The 12,498-nt window shown below is 43.3% G+C and overlaps 1 protein-coding gene across 1 annotated transcript in view; it reads right to left on the reverse strand.

Moving 5' to 3' along the window:
• The window catches only part of LOC121833174, a 139,040-nt gene extending 126,808 nt beyond the window's left edge, over positions 1–12,232 (reverse strand). The window contains exon 1 of the mRNA XM_042286289.1: positions 11,711–12,232. Coding sequence (XP_042142223.1) covers positions 11,711–12,232 — 522 coding nt within the window. The remainder of the gene's footprint in view (positions 1–11,710) is intronic.
• Positions 12,233–12,498: the final 266 nt, after the last annotated feature.

Genomic DNA, 12,498 nt, shown 5'->3' on the forward strand with positions numbered 1-12,498 from the left:
ATCAGGGTGGAAATACTGTATTTCAATTTTATGTGGGAACGTTGAAAAAAAGAAAAAAACTATTTCCAAGCTTGTGAAGACGCGCAATTCGCAAGTCCATTTCGAGCCGTAAAAACACGTTTTTGTACGATATTGATGCTTAAATGTAGAACATACAAACAAAATATACACTTTCTAGGCTTGATTTTCGTGTAGACAACTATCATATCTACAGTGAACAAAAAATAAAAAAAATAAAAAATGGGTTTTTGAGCAAATCAATTTCAAAAATGGTACTTCTTGGTTTTTTCATAATATTAACGTAAACGTACCGCAAAGGATATTTTATACAGCCAAGGCATTTTATAACAAATATAAAGAGCATGTTACGGGCTCTCCGTGGACATAAAAAATATCGGTTTAACCCAAGTAGATCGCAAGTAATTAATTGTCAAAGTTCGTCAACAATTGACCGAGGAGGCGTATTTGTCATTTTTACAGAAAAAAAGCAAAAGGCCTAAAATTATTTCATGGTATTGGAGCCTTTTAAATGTGTCCACAGAGTGCTTCAAAAAAGATAATATAATGTGGACTGAAAATCCATGGCGGGAGATCAAGCGAAACATCCGACCCACGACGGGTGTGAAAAACACTGCTTTTCGCCGCGGCCTCTTTAAAAATTCATAAGTCGAGAACAAAAAATCCGACGAACTTGCGGTTTGTGTCGACTGCGGTTCTAGAAACGGCGCCATAACATATATTTTTTTCATCGAAATTAAAAATTCGACCCTTTTTGCCTGCACGATTGGAGATGAAACCACCCATATATATATATATATATATATATATATATATTGTTGTGGGAATAGACCTCTTGGGGCCTTTTCCACTCTCCACAGCTTCGAATCGCTGAATGATAGTGGCCATCAACCATCAAAACTCGCTATGTCGAAACCAAAGCACTTCCCGATGCATCAGCGGAAGAAATCGCAAATTTCTTCCGCATTAGCACACCCGACCGGACATTGGGAGGCCCAGAGTTCAAATCCTGGCTCCGCCGTTTTTTGGCTTTCGGCGGGTTCCTGAAAAACTTGGATTATTTAATTCATTGGATTAAGTACGGTTCATTCATCTGCACATATTCGTTCATATCCTCCTCGGAGACCACGTACGATGGTGTTGAAGTGCCCGTGTTGTATACTCAATAACGTGGCTCTTGATTCTCGCAGATGATGATGATACCGTGTCTCTAAAGCTCATAAACAAAGAATACTACTACATGTACACGGGGCGAGACAAACAGTGGGAGGATTTCTGGAGCACAAACGAGCACGTACCACGTGACACTAAGCGTCGTACCGCGTTCCACGCGGCGGCGTGTGTTTGCAGAACACCTCCGATTGGATACATTTCGTTTCTTGTGCATTAATAAGACAGGTAGGAAACGCCAGAAAGCCGAGGTGGAGTGGTGTAGTGGTTAGCACACCCGACCGGACATTGGGAGGCCCAGAGTTCAAATCTTGGCTCCGCCGTTTTTTGGCTTTCGGCGGGTTCCTGAAAAACTTGGATTCTTTAATTCATTGAATTAAGTACGCTTCATTCATCTGCACATATTCGTTCATATCCTCCTCGGAGACCACGTACGATAACGTGAAGTGCCCGTGTTGTATATTCAATAACGTGGCTCTTGATTCTCGCAGATGATGATGGTACCGTGTCTCTAAAGCTCATAAACAAAGAATACTACTACAGTCATGTCTCGTTAATATGGACGCCTCCGTTCCCCAGAAAAATCGTCCATAATGCGAATCGTCCATAATAACGAATCAAGGTCAAAAACACAAACATGAGGTAATAATTGTTAAAAAAAAGCATTGTTTATTTCGCCAAAGAACGAGGAGATATGAGTTTGCACTGACGCTTTCGATCCCACTTTAGTGTCCAAAAAGCGCAACACTTCGGCCACTTGAAGTGCAAGTTCTCCGTCCCCCTCCTGCTCAAGGTAGGCGATCGCTGTCTCCAAGCCACGGCGAGCTTCACATCGAGTAACGGTTCGTCTCTCTTCTTCATCGTCTGTTTCTGTCGGCGCAAAGTTTTCGACAAGTTGATGGCCCTGTTGAGCGGATTCACCGACAAACTCCATGATCTGCTCGTCGCTCATAGGCTCCCAGCTGTTAGTCTCTTCGTCTATATCCAAGAATGCCGATGCCTCTTCATCTGGGTTTTTCTTCCCGAGTTGTCGAAGAGCTTCACGAAGGGCCGCGAGCGGAAGTTCATCCATCGGATCCTCCACCTCCATAGCAGAGCTGTTAACAAGAATACCTGCGTGACGCCAGCAGTTCACAATGGTTTGAGGCCTCACCGCGTCCCACGCCCTCTTCAGCTTTTGAAGGCAACACCTCAAGTCAACAGTTTGCGGTTCGTTGTCTTCCGCGCAAGCGATGTAGTGCCGCACAAGTTCACCTCTGTAGTGTGCCTTAACCGCGCGAATAATTCCTGCGTCCAAGGGCTGTATTTTGGCAGTCATGTTGGGCGGAAAGAACTTCAAGGTAAGGTTTTCATAGTCCGCACGAACAGAATGGCATGATTCGTTATCAACCAACAAAACAGCCCTCCTCTTCTCAGCCTTCAAGAAGCGGTCGAATTTTGCCAAGAAGATTTAAAATATCTTTCCTGTCATCCATGCTTTCTTGTTGCAATTGTAAGAGCAATACATGTTCGGGTCAAATGTCTTTCCAAAACATCGTGGTCGCTCCGCTTTTGTCACGACAATGGGCTTCCACTTGTGGGTGCCGCTCGCGTTGCACAAGAATCCCACCGTGATTCTCTCTTTGCTTCACTTGTTTCCAGCCACAGGTTCGGATGCCAGCGTCGAAGATGGGCCCAACTTGTAAAAAAAGCCAGTCTCGTCGAAGTTGTAGATATCATCTGGAGAATACTGATCAAGAAATTCCGCAAGCTGTTTCCGAGCACTGGCAACGGCGGCTGTATCCACGCTTCCACTCTCTCCATGAATATGGTGGCTTGAAATTCCATGCCTTCTCTTAAACCTGCTGAGCCAACCCCTTGAGTAGTTCAGGTCATGAATGTCTGCATAAAGACGTGAAGATTGCAGACATTAAAATAAAACCACTGAAGAGAGAACAGTTATTTTAACGTAGATGCGTAATTGCAGAAGAACGAGCCACTAGAAAAATCATTAGAAGAAACAACATTTTTGGGGAGGAATGCGTAACATTTTGAGAAAACATTTTCAAACTCAGTGCATAAAAAGATACGCTCAGAACTCACTTACCCATCGTTGTGCCGAACTCCTTCGCCTTTTCTTGCAGCATCTCGTCGCTGAGGGCGGCCCCTCTGGAGCGCATTTCCGCAAACCAGATGTTGACGGCCTTCTCAAACTTTGGGGGTCGCTGCCGGCAGGAACTGGAGCTGGCTGGGGGAACGCTCATCCAATATCTTTGATTCTTTTAGAATTGCGTGGACTGTCGATTTTCCGAGATCAACGCCAAGGTTTTTTCCACTCCACTCTTTCACGTACTGAACAGACGCTGAAGGCGTTTCAATTTTGAATTTGCATGTCTCCTTTTTCAGCTGAGCAGAAAGCTCTGTCCGTTTACGCTTAACACCTGTCATCGTCTCCACCTCCGAAGTGACCGGAGAAGCGTCCAGCCTTTCCTCTTGCCTCTTATGCACAACGAATGTGATTCATCACGTATGCCAACCCGGAAGGAGATGGCATACGTTTAAGCTTGAAAGACAAGAAACAAAAAAAAAACGACCACCTTCAGGCGCGCAGGTTTTATCTCAAGGGCGGAGGACAATAGTGAATTCCGGGTACAAACTGTGACCTCTACGATTCACTAACCTTTTCTTCTGTCGGGTATGTGGACTCGCCTTCAAAGTAACCAGACGGGGAACAAAAAGGCAATAGTGAATTCCTAGTAGTACACACTGGGGTCGCTAATATTTTTTTTTTCGTGGACACGTGTCCATATTAACGAGACAAAAATGCCTGTATTTTCCCGTTTCGTCCCCAAAATAGCCGTCCATAGTCCGGACTGCGGGTTTCTGTATTAACGGGACAGAATTGCATGGCGGGAGACCGGTCGCCGAAGATTTCGACCATATTGCGGGGTGTCCCGATTAACGGCGTCCATATTAACGAGACATGACTGTACATGTACACGGGGCGAGACAAACAGTGGGAGGATTTCTGGAGCGCAAACGAGCACGTACCACGTGACACCAAGCGTCGTACCGCGTTCCACGCGGCGGCGTGTGTTTCCACAACACCTCCGATTGGATACATTTCGACAGGTAGGAAGCGCCAGAAAGCCAAGGTGGAGTGGTGTAGTGGTTAGCACACCCGACCGGACATTGGGAGGCCCAGAGTTCAAATCCTGGCTCCGTCGTTTTTTTGGCTTTCGGCGGGTTCCTGAAAAGCTTGGATTCTTTAATTCATTGGATTAAGTACGGTTCATTCTTCTGCACATATTCGTTCATATCCTCCTCGGAGACCACGTACGATGACGTGAAGTGCCCATGTTGTATATTCAATAACGTGGCTCTTGATTCTCGCAGATGATGATGATACCGTGTCTCTAAAGCTCATAAACAAAGAATACTACTACATGTACACGGGGCGAGACAAACAGTGGGAGGATTTCTGGAGCACAAACGAGCACGTACCACGTGACACCAAGCGTCGTACCGCGTTCCACGCGGCGGCGTGTGTTTCCAGAACACCTCCGATTGGATACATTTCGTTTCTTGTGCATTAATAAGACAGGTAGGAAACGCCAGAAAGCCAAGGTGGAGTGGTGTAGTGGTTAGCACACCCGACCGGACATTGGGAGGCCCAAATTTTTCAGGAACCGGCGGGTTCCTGAAAAACTTGGATTTATTAATTCATTGGATTAAGTACGGTTCATTCATCTGCACATATTCGTTCATATATATATATGTATATGTACAGGGTGTTTTAGAAAACGCAGGCCAAATTTCTCCTGCGAAAACTACTCATCGCAACGAAAAAAGACCTGTGGCGTTTTGAGATAATTAAGTTGTTAAATATTTTGGCGTAATTAACTTTTTTTTAATATTGTTCTTAAGGGCATGGTTTAAATTCGAAAATCGCTCAGCATTACCAAAAAGCACTAAATGAACAAATTGCAGAACGATAGAAAGCACTGTTCTATCAAAGATATAAGGCACGCGAAGCATTTTACGGCTTTCTCAAATACCGCGCAAAATCGACGGGTTGTAAAGTTTCGGTTTGCTATCAGAGCGCATCTCAGCCCCGGCGGCACCGCGCCCAGTAGAGAGATCGTGCAACCAGCCTCTGCTGCGTCGCACGATGACGGCGCAGCAGAGGTTGGTTGCACTATCTCTCTACTGGGCGCGGTGCCGCCGGGGCTGAGATGCGCTCTGATAGCAAACCGAAACTTTACAACCCGTCGATTTTGTGCGGTTTTTGAGAAAGCCGTAAAATGCTTCGCGTGCTTCTATCGTTCTGCACTTTGTTGATTTCGTGTTTGTTGATAATGCTGAGCAATTTTCTAATTTAAACCATGCCCTTAAACACAATATTAAAAAAGGTTAATTACGCAAAAATAATTAACAACTTAATTATCTTGAACTTTAATAATTTTCTTAAATGGGCCCCTGGCGCAGGACCAAAACGCCACAAGCCCATTTTTTTGTTGCGATTTGTAGTTTTCGCAGAAGCGATTTGGCCTGCGTTTTCAGAAACACCTTGTATATATATCTCTAGATATAGATATACAAATTAAATATTTATTATAATACTTTTATATAAGAAGAAGGAGGGTAGGGTAGAGAAAAGGAAGGAAGGAAGGGTACGTAAGACCTTTCCTTCCTCCTGCGCCTTCCTTAGTTTCCCCGCTAAATTTTTCTGGAAAATTGAGGAGGCGTGGTCTAATTCCGTTTCCCTTTCAAGTTTTTCAGTACAAACGACGTCACATGACTTCGTGTAATACCACGTATCAACAAATTCAGTTTTTCTGCTAGATTTGGGGGCCAAATTGACGTCTCGTGACCTTAGCACGAACTCAATTCCCCACTAAATTTATCATAAAAAACTGAATTGATTTTGAGGTAATATGAGGTTAGTTTTACCGCTAAATTTAGTGGGGAAACTGAACCGGCAGTCTCACTTTGTGTGACGACACAAACCACCACCCCAACTCAGTTTCTTCACAAAATTTAGAAGGGGAATTGGACTGGTGTATGGGCCTGCGAGACCCATTATTCAACGTGCGCGGTTACGCCGACGGCGACAGCGAAGCCGACGCCGCGGAACACAAGATCGAGCAGCTGAGAGCTGCGCTCTAAAATGTACTGCAACATGAGAGCCAAGATAACAGCACACCCTTTAACAAAGAAGGCAGGAAATCCTCTTTCCCACATGACGTTTTTGGGACAAGTCATTTTATGGCCGAAACCACATCATCAATCAGCACTGCAGGAATTGGAATAAGAAAATTACAGGAAACGGGTTCGTTTTGTTAAACTGGGGGACGTTGGGGTTTACTAAAGATTAAATTTTTTACCAAATATATTGCAGACACTCAAAGAGTCAGAGACATGACACGTCGAAGTCTTCAAAGTTATAGCCTCAGTTTCACTGGATGGCCTAGTGTACCTAACATATTTTCAAAGTTGGTCTGACTCAACCGAGTCGTGCAACATGCGTTTGTCTCTTCTATTCAATCGCCTTCGTTTAAAGCGATGTTCCTTGAATAAAGAGTGCTATTTTTCCAAGCTGGACGATTTCTATCTCTTGTGATTAAACGAGTTCAAGCTCAGTTCCCGCCGGAGATCACGTGAGAACCACAAGGAAAATGCACATCGGATATTTACTTTACCGATATAAAACGCTGAAATGCAGACTTTACAATATATGTCAGCCGAGTGACGGCACAGTCGACGTCAGCTCATTTAAAAGCAGTTTCCCAGTCAGCATCGTCCACATACGTGTACAGTCTGAAATAGATAGCAGGAGCAGACTTTTACACGTTGCTGAAAACTAATAAAGAATTACATTTACAATTACTCAAGGCTAAATTGTAATTTATTACAATTACAATTACTCAAGGCTAAATTGTAATTCATTACAATTACAATTACCCTCCCATAAAAGTAAGTGACCCTTACCCCCAAAAGTAATCTGTTACTTTCGTGGCCTTACTTCGAACATTATTTTTCTCATTTAAGAAACAAAGGAAAGAAGGTTACTCAAGTTCTTATTGTTGCCAACTGTTCCATTTATTGACCTTGACTATTTTGAAGAACAGCTGACTCTCGAAAGTCTCGTCAGACATTTTGCGTTATTTCTTACTCAAGATGTCGACTGCTATGCTGAACAACTTTTGAACTGAGGCACTGGAAAGGAATGCCATATTGTGCCTCATGAATGTTTTATGCTCTGTATTGAGCTTCCTCAGCGAAGCAATCGAAGTGCTATTTACCTCGAAGATAGAGCAAAGCTTCGTCCTTGCAACTTTTGCCTGATATTCGAGAGTTTTAGTAGAGTTGGTAACAGTTAAAGGATAATTAAATAATAAATAAGGTTTGGCTCAATATTCTTCTCCCTTTTTTTTTTTTATTTATAAATACCCTCAAGGCATGAAGCATTATAGAGGGGAGTGGTACAGCAAATACAATAAGTAAAATGGAATAATAATTGGGAAAGCATACACGAAAGAAAATAAAAAAAAAACAATGGTTACAAATGATTAATACACTTTGATACTATATAGTCCACTAGCCTGAAACCGGCAAACACAACGTCTTCTACTAATACAGTTAAATAATCAATCAGATATATTTTTTAAGGCAGATTGAAACAAATCATAATTAGTAATAGTGGCTATCAGAGAGGGAAGGTGGTTCCAGTCACTAGACGTGCGTGGGATGAAGGAATAAAAAAAGGAATTAGTGTTGCATGAAATGACTCCTACTTTATGTGGGTGATTCATCCGTGACGACATGTATGAAGGTGATGTTAACAGTTCACCGCGTAAAGTGGTGTGGTGGAAAATTTTATGGAACAAACAAAGTCGTGCGTTTTTGCGTCGTGACGCTAGGGAAGAAAGACCTAGGTTAGATTTCATGGAGGATACGCTAGCAGCTCGTTGGTAGTTAGAATATATAAATCGAACCGAGTTATTTTGAATCATTTCCAACTGATTAACGAGAGTTCCGATGCCAGGATCCCATATCGCTGAAGCATATTCTAGTTGTGAGCGCACAATTGTTTTGTAGAACAGTAATTTAATAGAAGTAGGGGCCGAGTAAAAGTTGCGTTTTAGGTACCCAAGCATACGGTTAGCCTTGTTAGTAATGGAGTCGATGTGAATTTGCCAGCTAAGATTAGAAGCAATATGGACGCCTAAATACTTGTATGATTCGACAGTTTCGAGTAGACTACTATCAAGGTGATATGAAGGTAAGTTAGCGGAACAACGAGAGATTCGCATGAATTTGCACTTGTTAACATTTAGTGTCACATGCCACGTTTTGCACCAAGAAGTGATAGCGTCAATATCAGATTGAAGTGCATGCACGTCATTGATAGAGGTTATTTCCCGGTAAAGAACACAATCATCTGCGAATAGATGAATCGAAGATGATACACAGTTTGGTAGATCGTTAATATAGACAAGGAAAAGTAATGGCCCAAGTACAGTACCTTGGGGTACGCCAGATATTACAGGGTGAAGGAGAGAGCTGACTTCATTCGCGGTTACAAATTGCTGACGATGTGTGAGAAAGCATTCAAGCCATTTTAGTATGTTAATATCAATACCTATTTTTTTAGTTTTAGTAGCAGGAGCTGGTGAGATACCTTATCAAATGCTTTCGCGAAATCCAGATATATACAGTCGGCGGATGATCGGTTATCGAGTATAGATTGCAACTTATGGGTGAATAAAGCCAGTTGTGTCTCGCACGAAAAAGATTTGCGAAAGCCGTGCTGTGCGCGGTGAAAAAAAGAATTTGATTCCAGATAGTTCGCGATATGGGAGAAAAGTATGTGTTCTAGAATTTTGCAAGGAACGCTAGTGATTGATATGGGTCTGTAGTTGTAGGGTGAGTGCTTGTCGCCAAATTTGTGCACGGGAACCACCCTCCCTATTTTCCAGTCCTGCGGGAGCTCACCAGAATTGAGGGATTGCTGAAAAATTTTAGCGAGGGCGACAGAGGTATAGGCTTTCGTGTTTTTTAGGAACATGTTAGTAATACAGTCAACACCAGAGGAGGAGAAAGGTTTGAGAGAGTCAATAATTTTGGCAACACCATCAGTCTCAATCTGCACAGGATACATGGGTAAATACTCAGGGTTACTAAATGAAGGAAAAACGTCAGAAACAACACACGAAAAAGCGCTGGAATACACGTTGTTAAGCGTATCTGAACACTGTTTGTCATCAATTGGTTCACCGTCCAAATTCGTTAGTACAATTCGCGAACTATCAGCCGGGTTCACTACATTCCAAAATTTTCTTGGATTGTTCAGCAACATATTTGGTAATGTGTTGGTTAGAAAATTTTCCTTCGCCGATTTGACTGCAGAATTATATTCATCAGCCGAGGTACGATATAGAGACCATCGATGTTGGTCACTAGACGTTTTTGCACTTCTATACATGCGTTTTTTTCGATTGGAAAGGCGCCTGATAAATGAATTATACCATGGCGCTTGCGGATTATAACAGATTACACGAACTGGAATAAAACGGTTAGCAAGCTCTGTCATCTTCGTTTTTAGAAGCTTCCAATTATATTCAACTGAGCGTGCTTCGAACCCGTTCAGAAACGCTTGTAGAAATAAAAACAGTTCATCATTGATTTGGTTAAAGTCAGCATTAGGATAATTACGTATCACTTTAGTTCTATTAGAAAACTTTTTTACAGGAATAGTCACAGAAAAATTTAGTAGAGAGTGATCACTTATTTTCGGCATGTATGTTACTTCTGAGCATAACTCGGGACAAGTAGTTAATACCAAATCTAGCAGGTTCGCACTTGTCGGTGTAACTCTGGTTGGTTCGGAAATAATCTGTGTAAAGTGAAAGTATGAACATAACTCAATAAATTCCTGGCAAACAGACGAGGACGAATTTAGTGAAGGGGGGGACGTTGACCATTTGATTCCTGGATAATTAAAATCACCCAGCAAGAATACAGGGGATGTTGGGTACCGTGTGATAACGATGTTTATGGCATCATAGAGCTCAGTAACAAAGCTAGAGGAATCATTCGGGGGGCGATAGCAAACCCCGACAACCATTCTACAATGAGCTAGTTTTACAGACACCCATATAATCTCTAAGCATGACGCAATATGAAGTGCGAATGACTCAAATTCCTTTTTAATCGCTATTAGTACACCACCACCTTGCCTCGTTTCCCTATCTCGTCTGTAGAAATGAAATTGATTGGACAAATCGAATATTTCATTTTCACGAATGTTACTGTGAAGCCATGTCTCTGTTAACACGACAATATCGGCAGAGCAAGAATCAATAGCAGAAGAAATTTCGGTGCGGTTTCTGACAACGCTTCTGATATTAGTAAATAAAATAGAGACTTGTGATAAGGATGCACGATAACCACAGCCCCTCGGTAACCCCTACGTGTCTGACGTATCACGTTGCCTGGATGACGCAGCGTGTTGTCCCGAGGGCACAGTTGTTGGTGTATCGGTAGTAGCTGATTGTGATATCGGAAGTCGTGACTCACAAATTTTATCGGAGACAGGGTCGTACGTGTATAATTTTCCATCAACGGACAGTTTGTTGTATTTCAGCTGGAAGGAGGGACTGTTAGGCATCGTTTTGGCAAATTCGGTCAGCTTCCTCCGTACTTCGCGCGTCGCGGGTGAAAAATCCTCAGTTACACTCACGTCGTGTTCTTTCAGTTTAGCTTTGGCCTGAAGTACCTTTTCTTTAGTTTTAAAACTAGAAAATTTTATTATTACGGGGCGGCACCTTGAGCCGGAAAATTTTCCTAAACGGTGAGCGCGTTCGATATCAACCGAGGCTAGCTGAATACCAAGCCAGTTGGACAACAAGTTTGATACCTTTTCTTCTGTTTGTGGCCATGTTTCCTGAATATCAGGAATTCCGTGGAAAATCAAATTGTCACGCCGTGACCTGTCCTCTAGTTCGTTAATACGAGTCTGCAATAATTGGTTTTGTCTTTGAAGACCTTCTACCGTGTTGGAAGTATTCCGCAAATCAACTTCAACACTATCTAGCACCTCTAGCTTCTCTTCGACAGCTGTTAATCTACCGCCTATATTTGTAAGCGTAGATTCAATGTTTTGTTGACCGTTTCTAATTTCAGTGATGCTTTGTTTTAATTCCTGATTACCTGTTGCTATTTCAGCCGATTGCTTTTGAAGATCGCGCAACATGCGCAAAATTTCTATGTTTTGCTCTGCCTGGGTCAGTGCAACCGCTCCCTCAGTATTATCTTCTGTCATACTAACCATGGGCTGGCTAGTTTTTCCTTTGGTGGACTGTGACGACGTGGTTCGTGTGAAAGGGCCGGGATTGGACTCTACGTCACCCGACATCAATAAAAGAAGACAATTTTTCAAGTACTCCAATATCACACTAAGAAACACCCGTGGGCTCGGGAACAGCAATAGCAAACGTTTGTTTTTGTTTTTTAGGTTCAAAGGAATGTGGATACCCACCTGAGGTACGAAGAAACAAGGTTTGTAAGCCATTGCGGCCGTCGCGCTGCTCCCGTGCCCACTGGAGAATTCACTGAACTGCCAGCCTTTTACATCTGGCGCTGCGGGCGTCGTCGATGTCGATGGGTTTTCTTTGATGAAGCGAGGCGAATCGTAGATCCAGGTGGCCTGCTTTACGTCATCATGTCGGCGGGAATCGCCGACTGGAACTTGCGGCAGCGAATCCATGGTGATGAAGTCGAAGGCGAAACCATTATACCGGGACGCGCAGTAAGCCAGGAGTGGTAGTAGGACCTGAGGTACGAAGAAACAAGGTTTGTAAGCCATTGCGGCCGTCGCGCTGCTCCCGTGCCCACTGGAGAATTCACTGAACTGCCAGCCTTTTACATCTGGCGCTGCGGGCGTCGTCGATGTTGATGGGTTTTCTTTGATGAAGCGAGGCGAATCGTAGATCCAGGTGGCCTGCTTTACGTCATCATGTCGGCGGGAATCGCCGACTGGAACTTGCGGCAGCGAATCCATGGTGATGAAGTCGAAGGCGAAACCATCATACCGGGATGCGCAGTAAGCCAGGAGTGGTAGTAGGACCTGAGGTACGAAGAAACAAGGTTTGTAAGCCATTGCGGCCGTCGCGCTGCTCCCGTGCCCACTCTTTTGCCTGATATTCGAGAGTTTTAGTAGAGTTGGTAACAGTTAAAGGATAATTAAATAATAAATAAGGTTTGGCTCAATATTCTTCTCCCTTTGGTTCTGAACAGGCCAAGCCTCGATTGAGACGTTTGGGAATA

Source organism: Ixodes scapularis, unplaced genomic scaffold (assembly GCF_016920785.2).
Source record: "Ixodes scapularis isolate PalLabHiFi unplaced genomic scaffold, ASM1692078v2 PGA_scaffold7__128_contigs__length_106722199, whole genome shotgun sequence".
NCBI lineage: Eukaryota > Metazoa > Arthropoda > Arachnida > Ixodida > Ixodidae > Ixodes > Ixodes scapularis.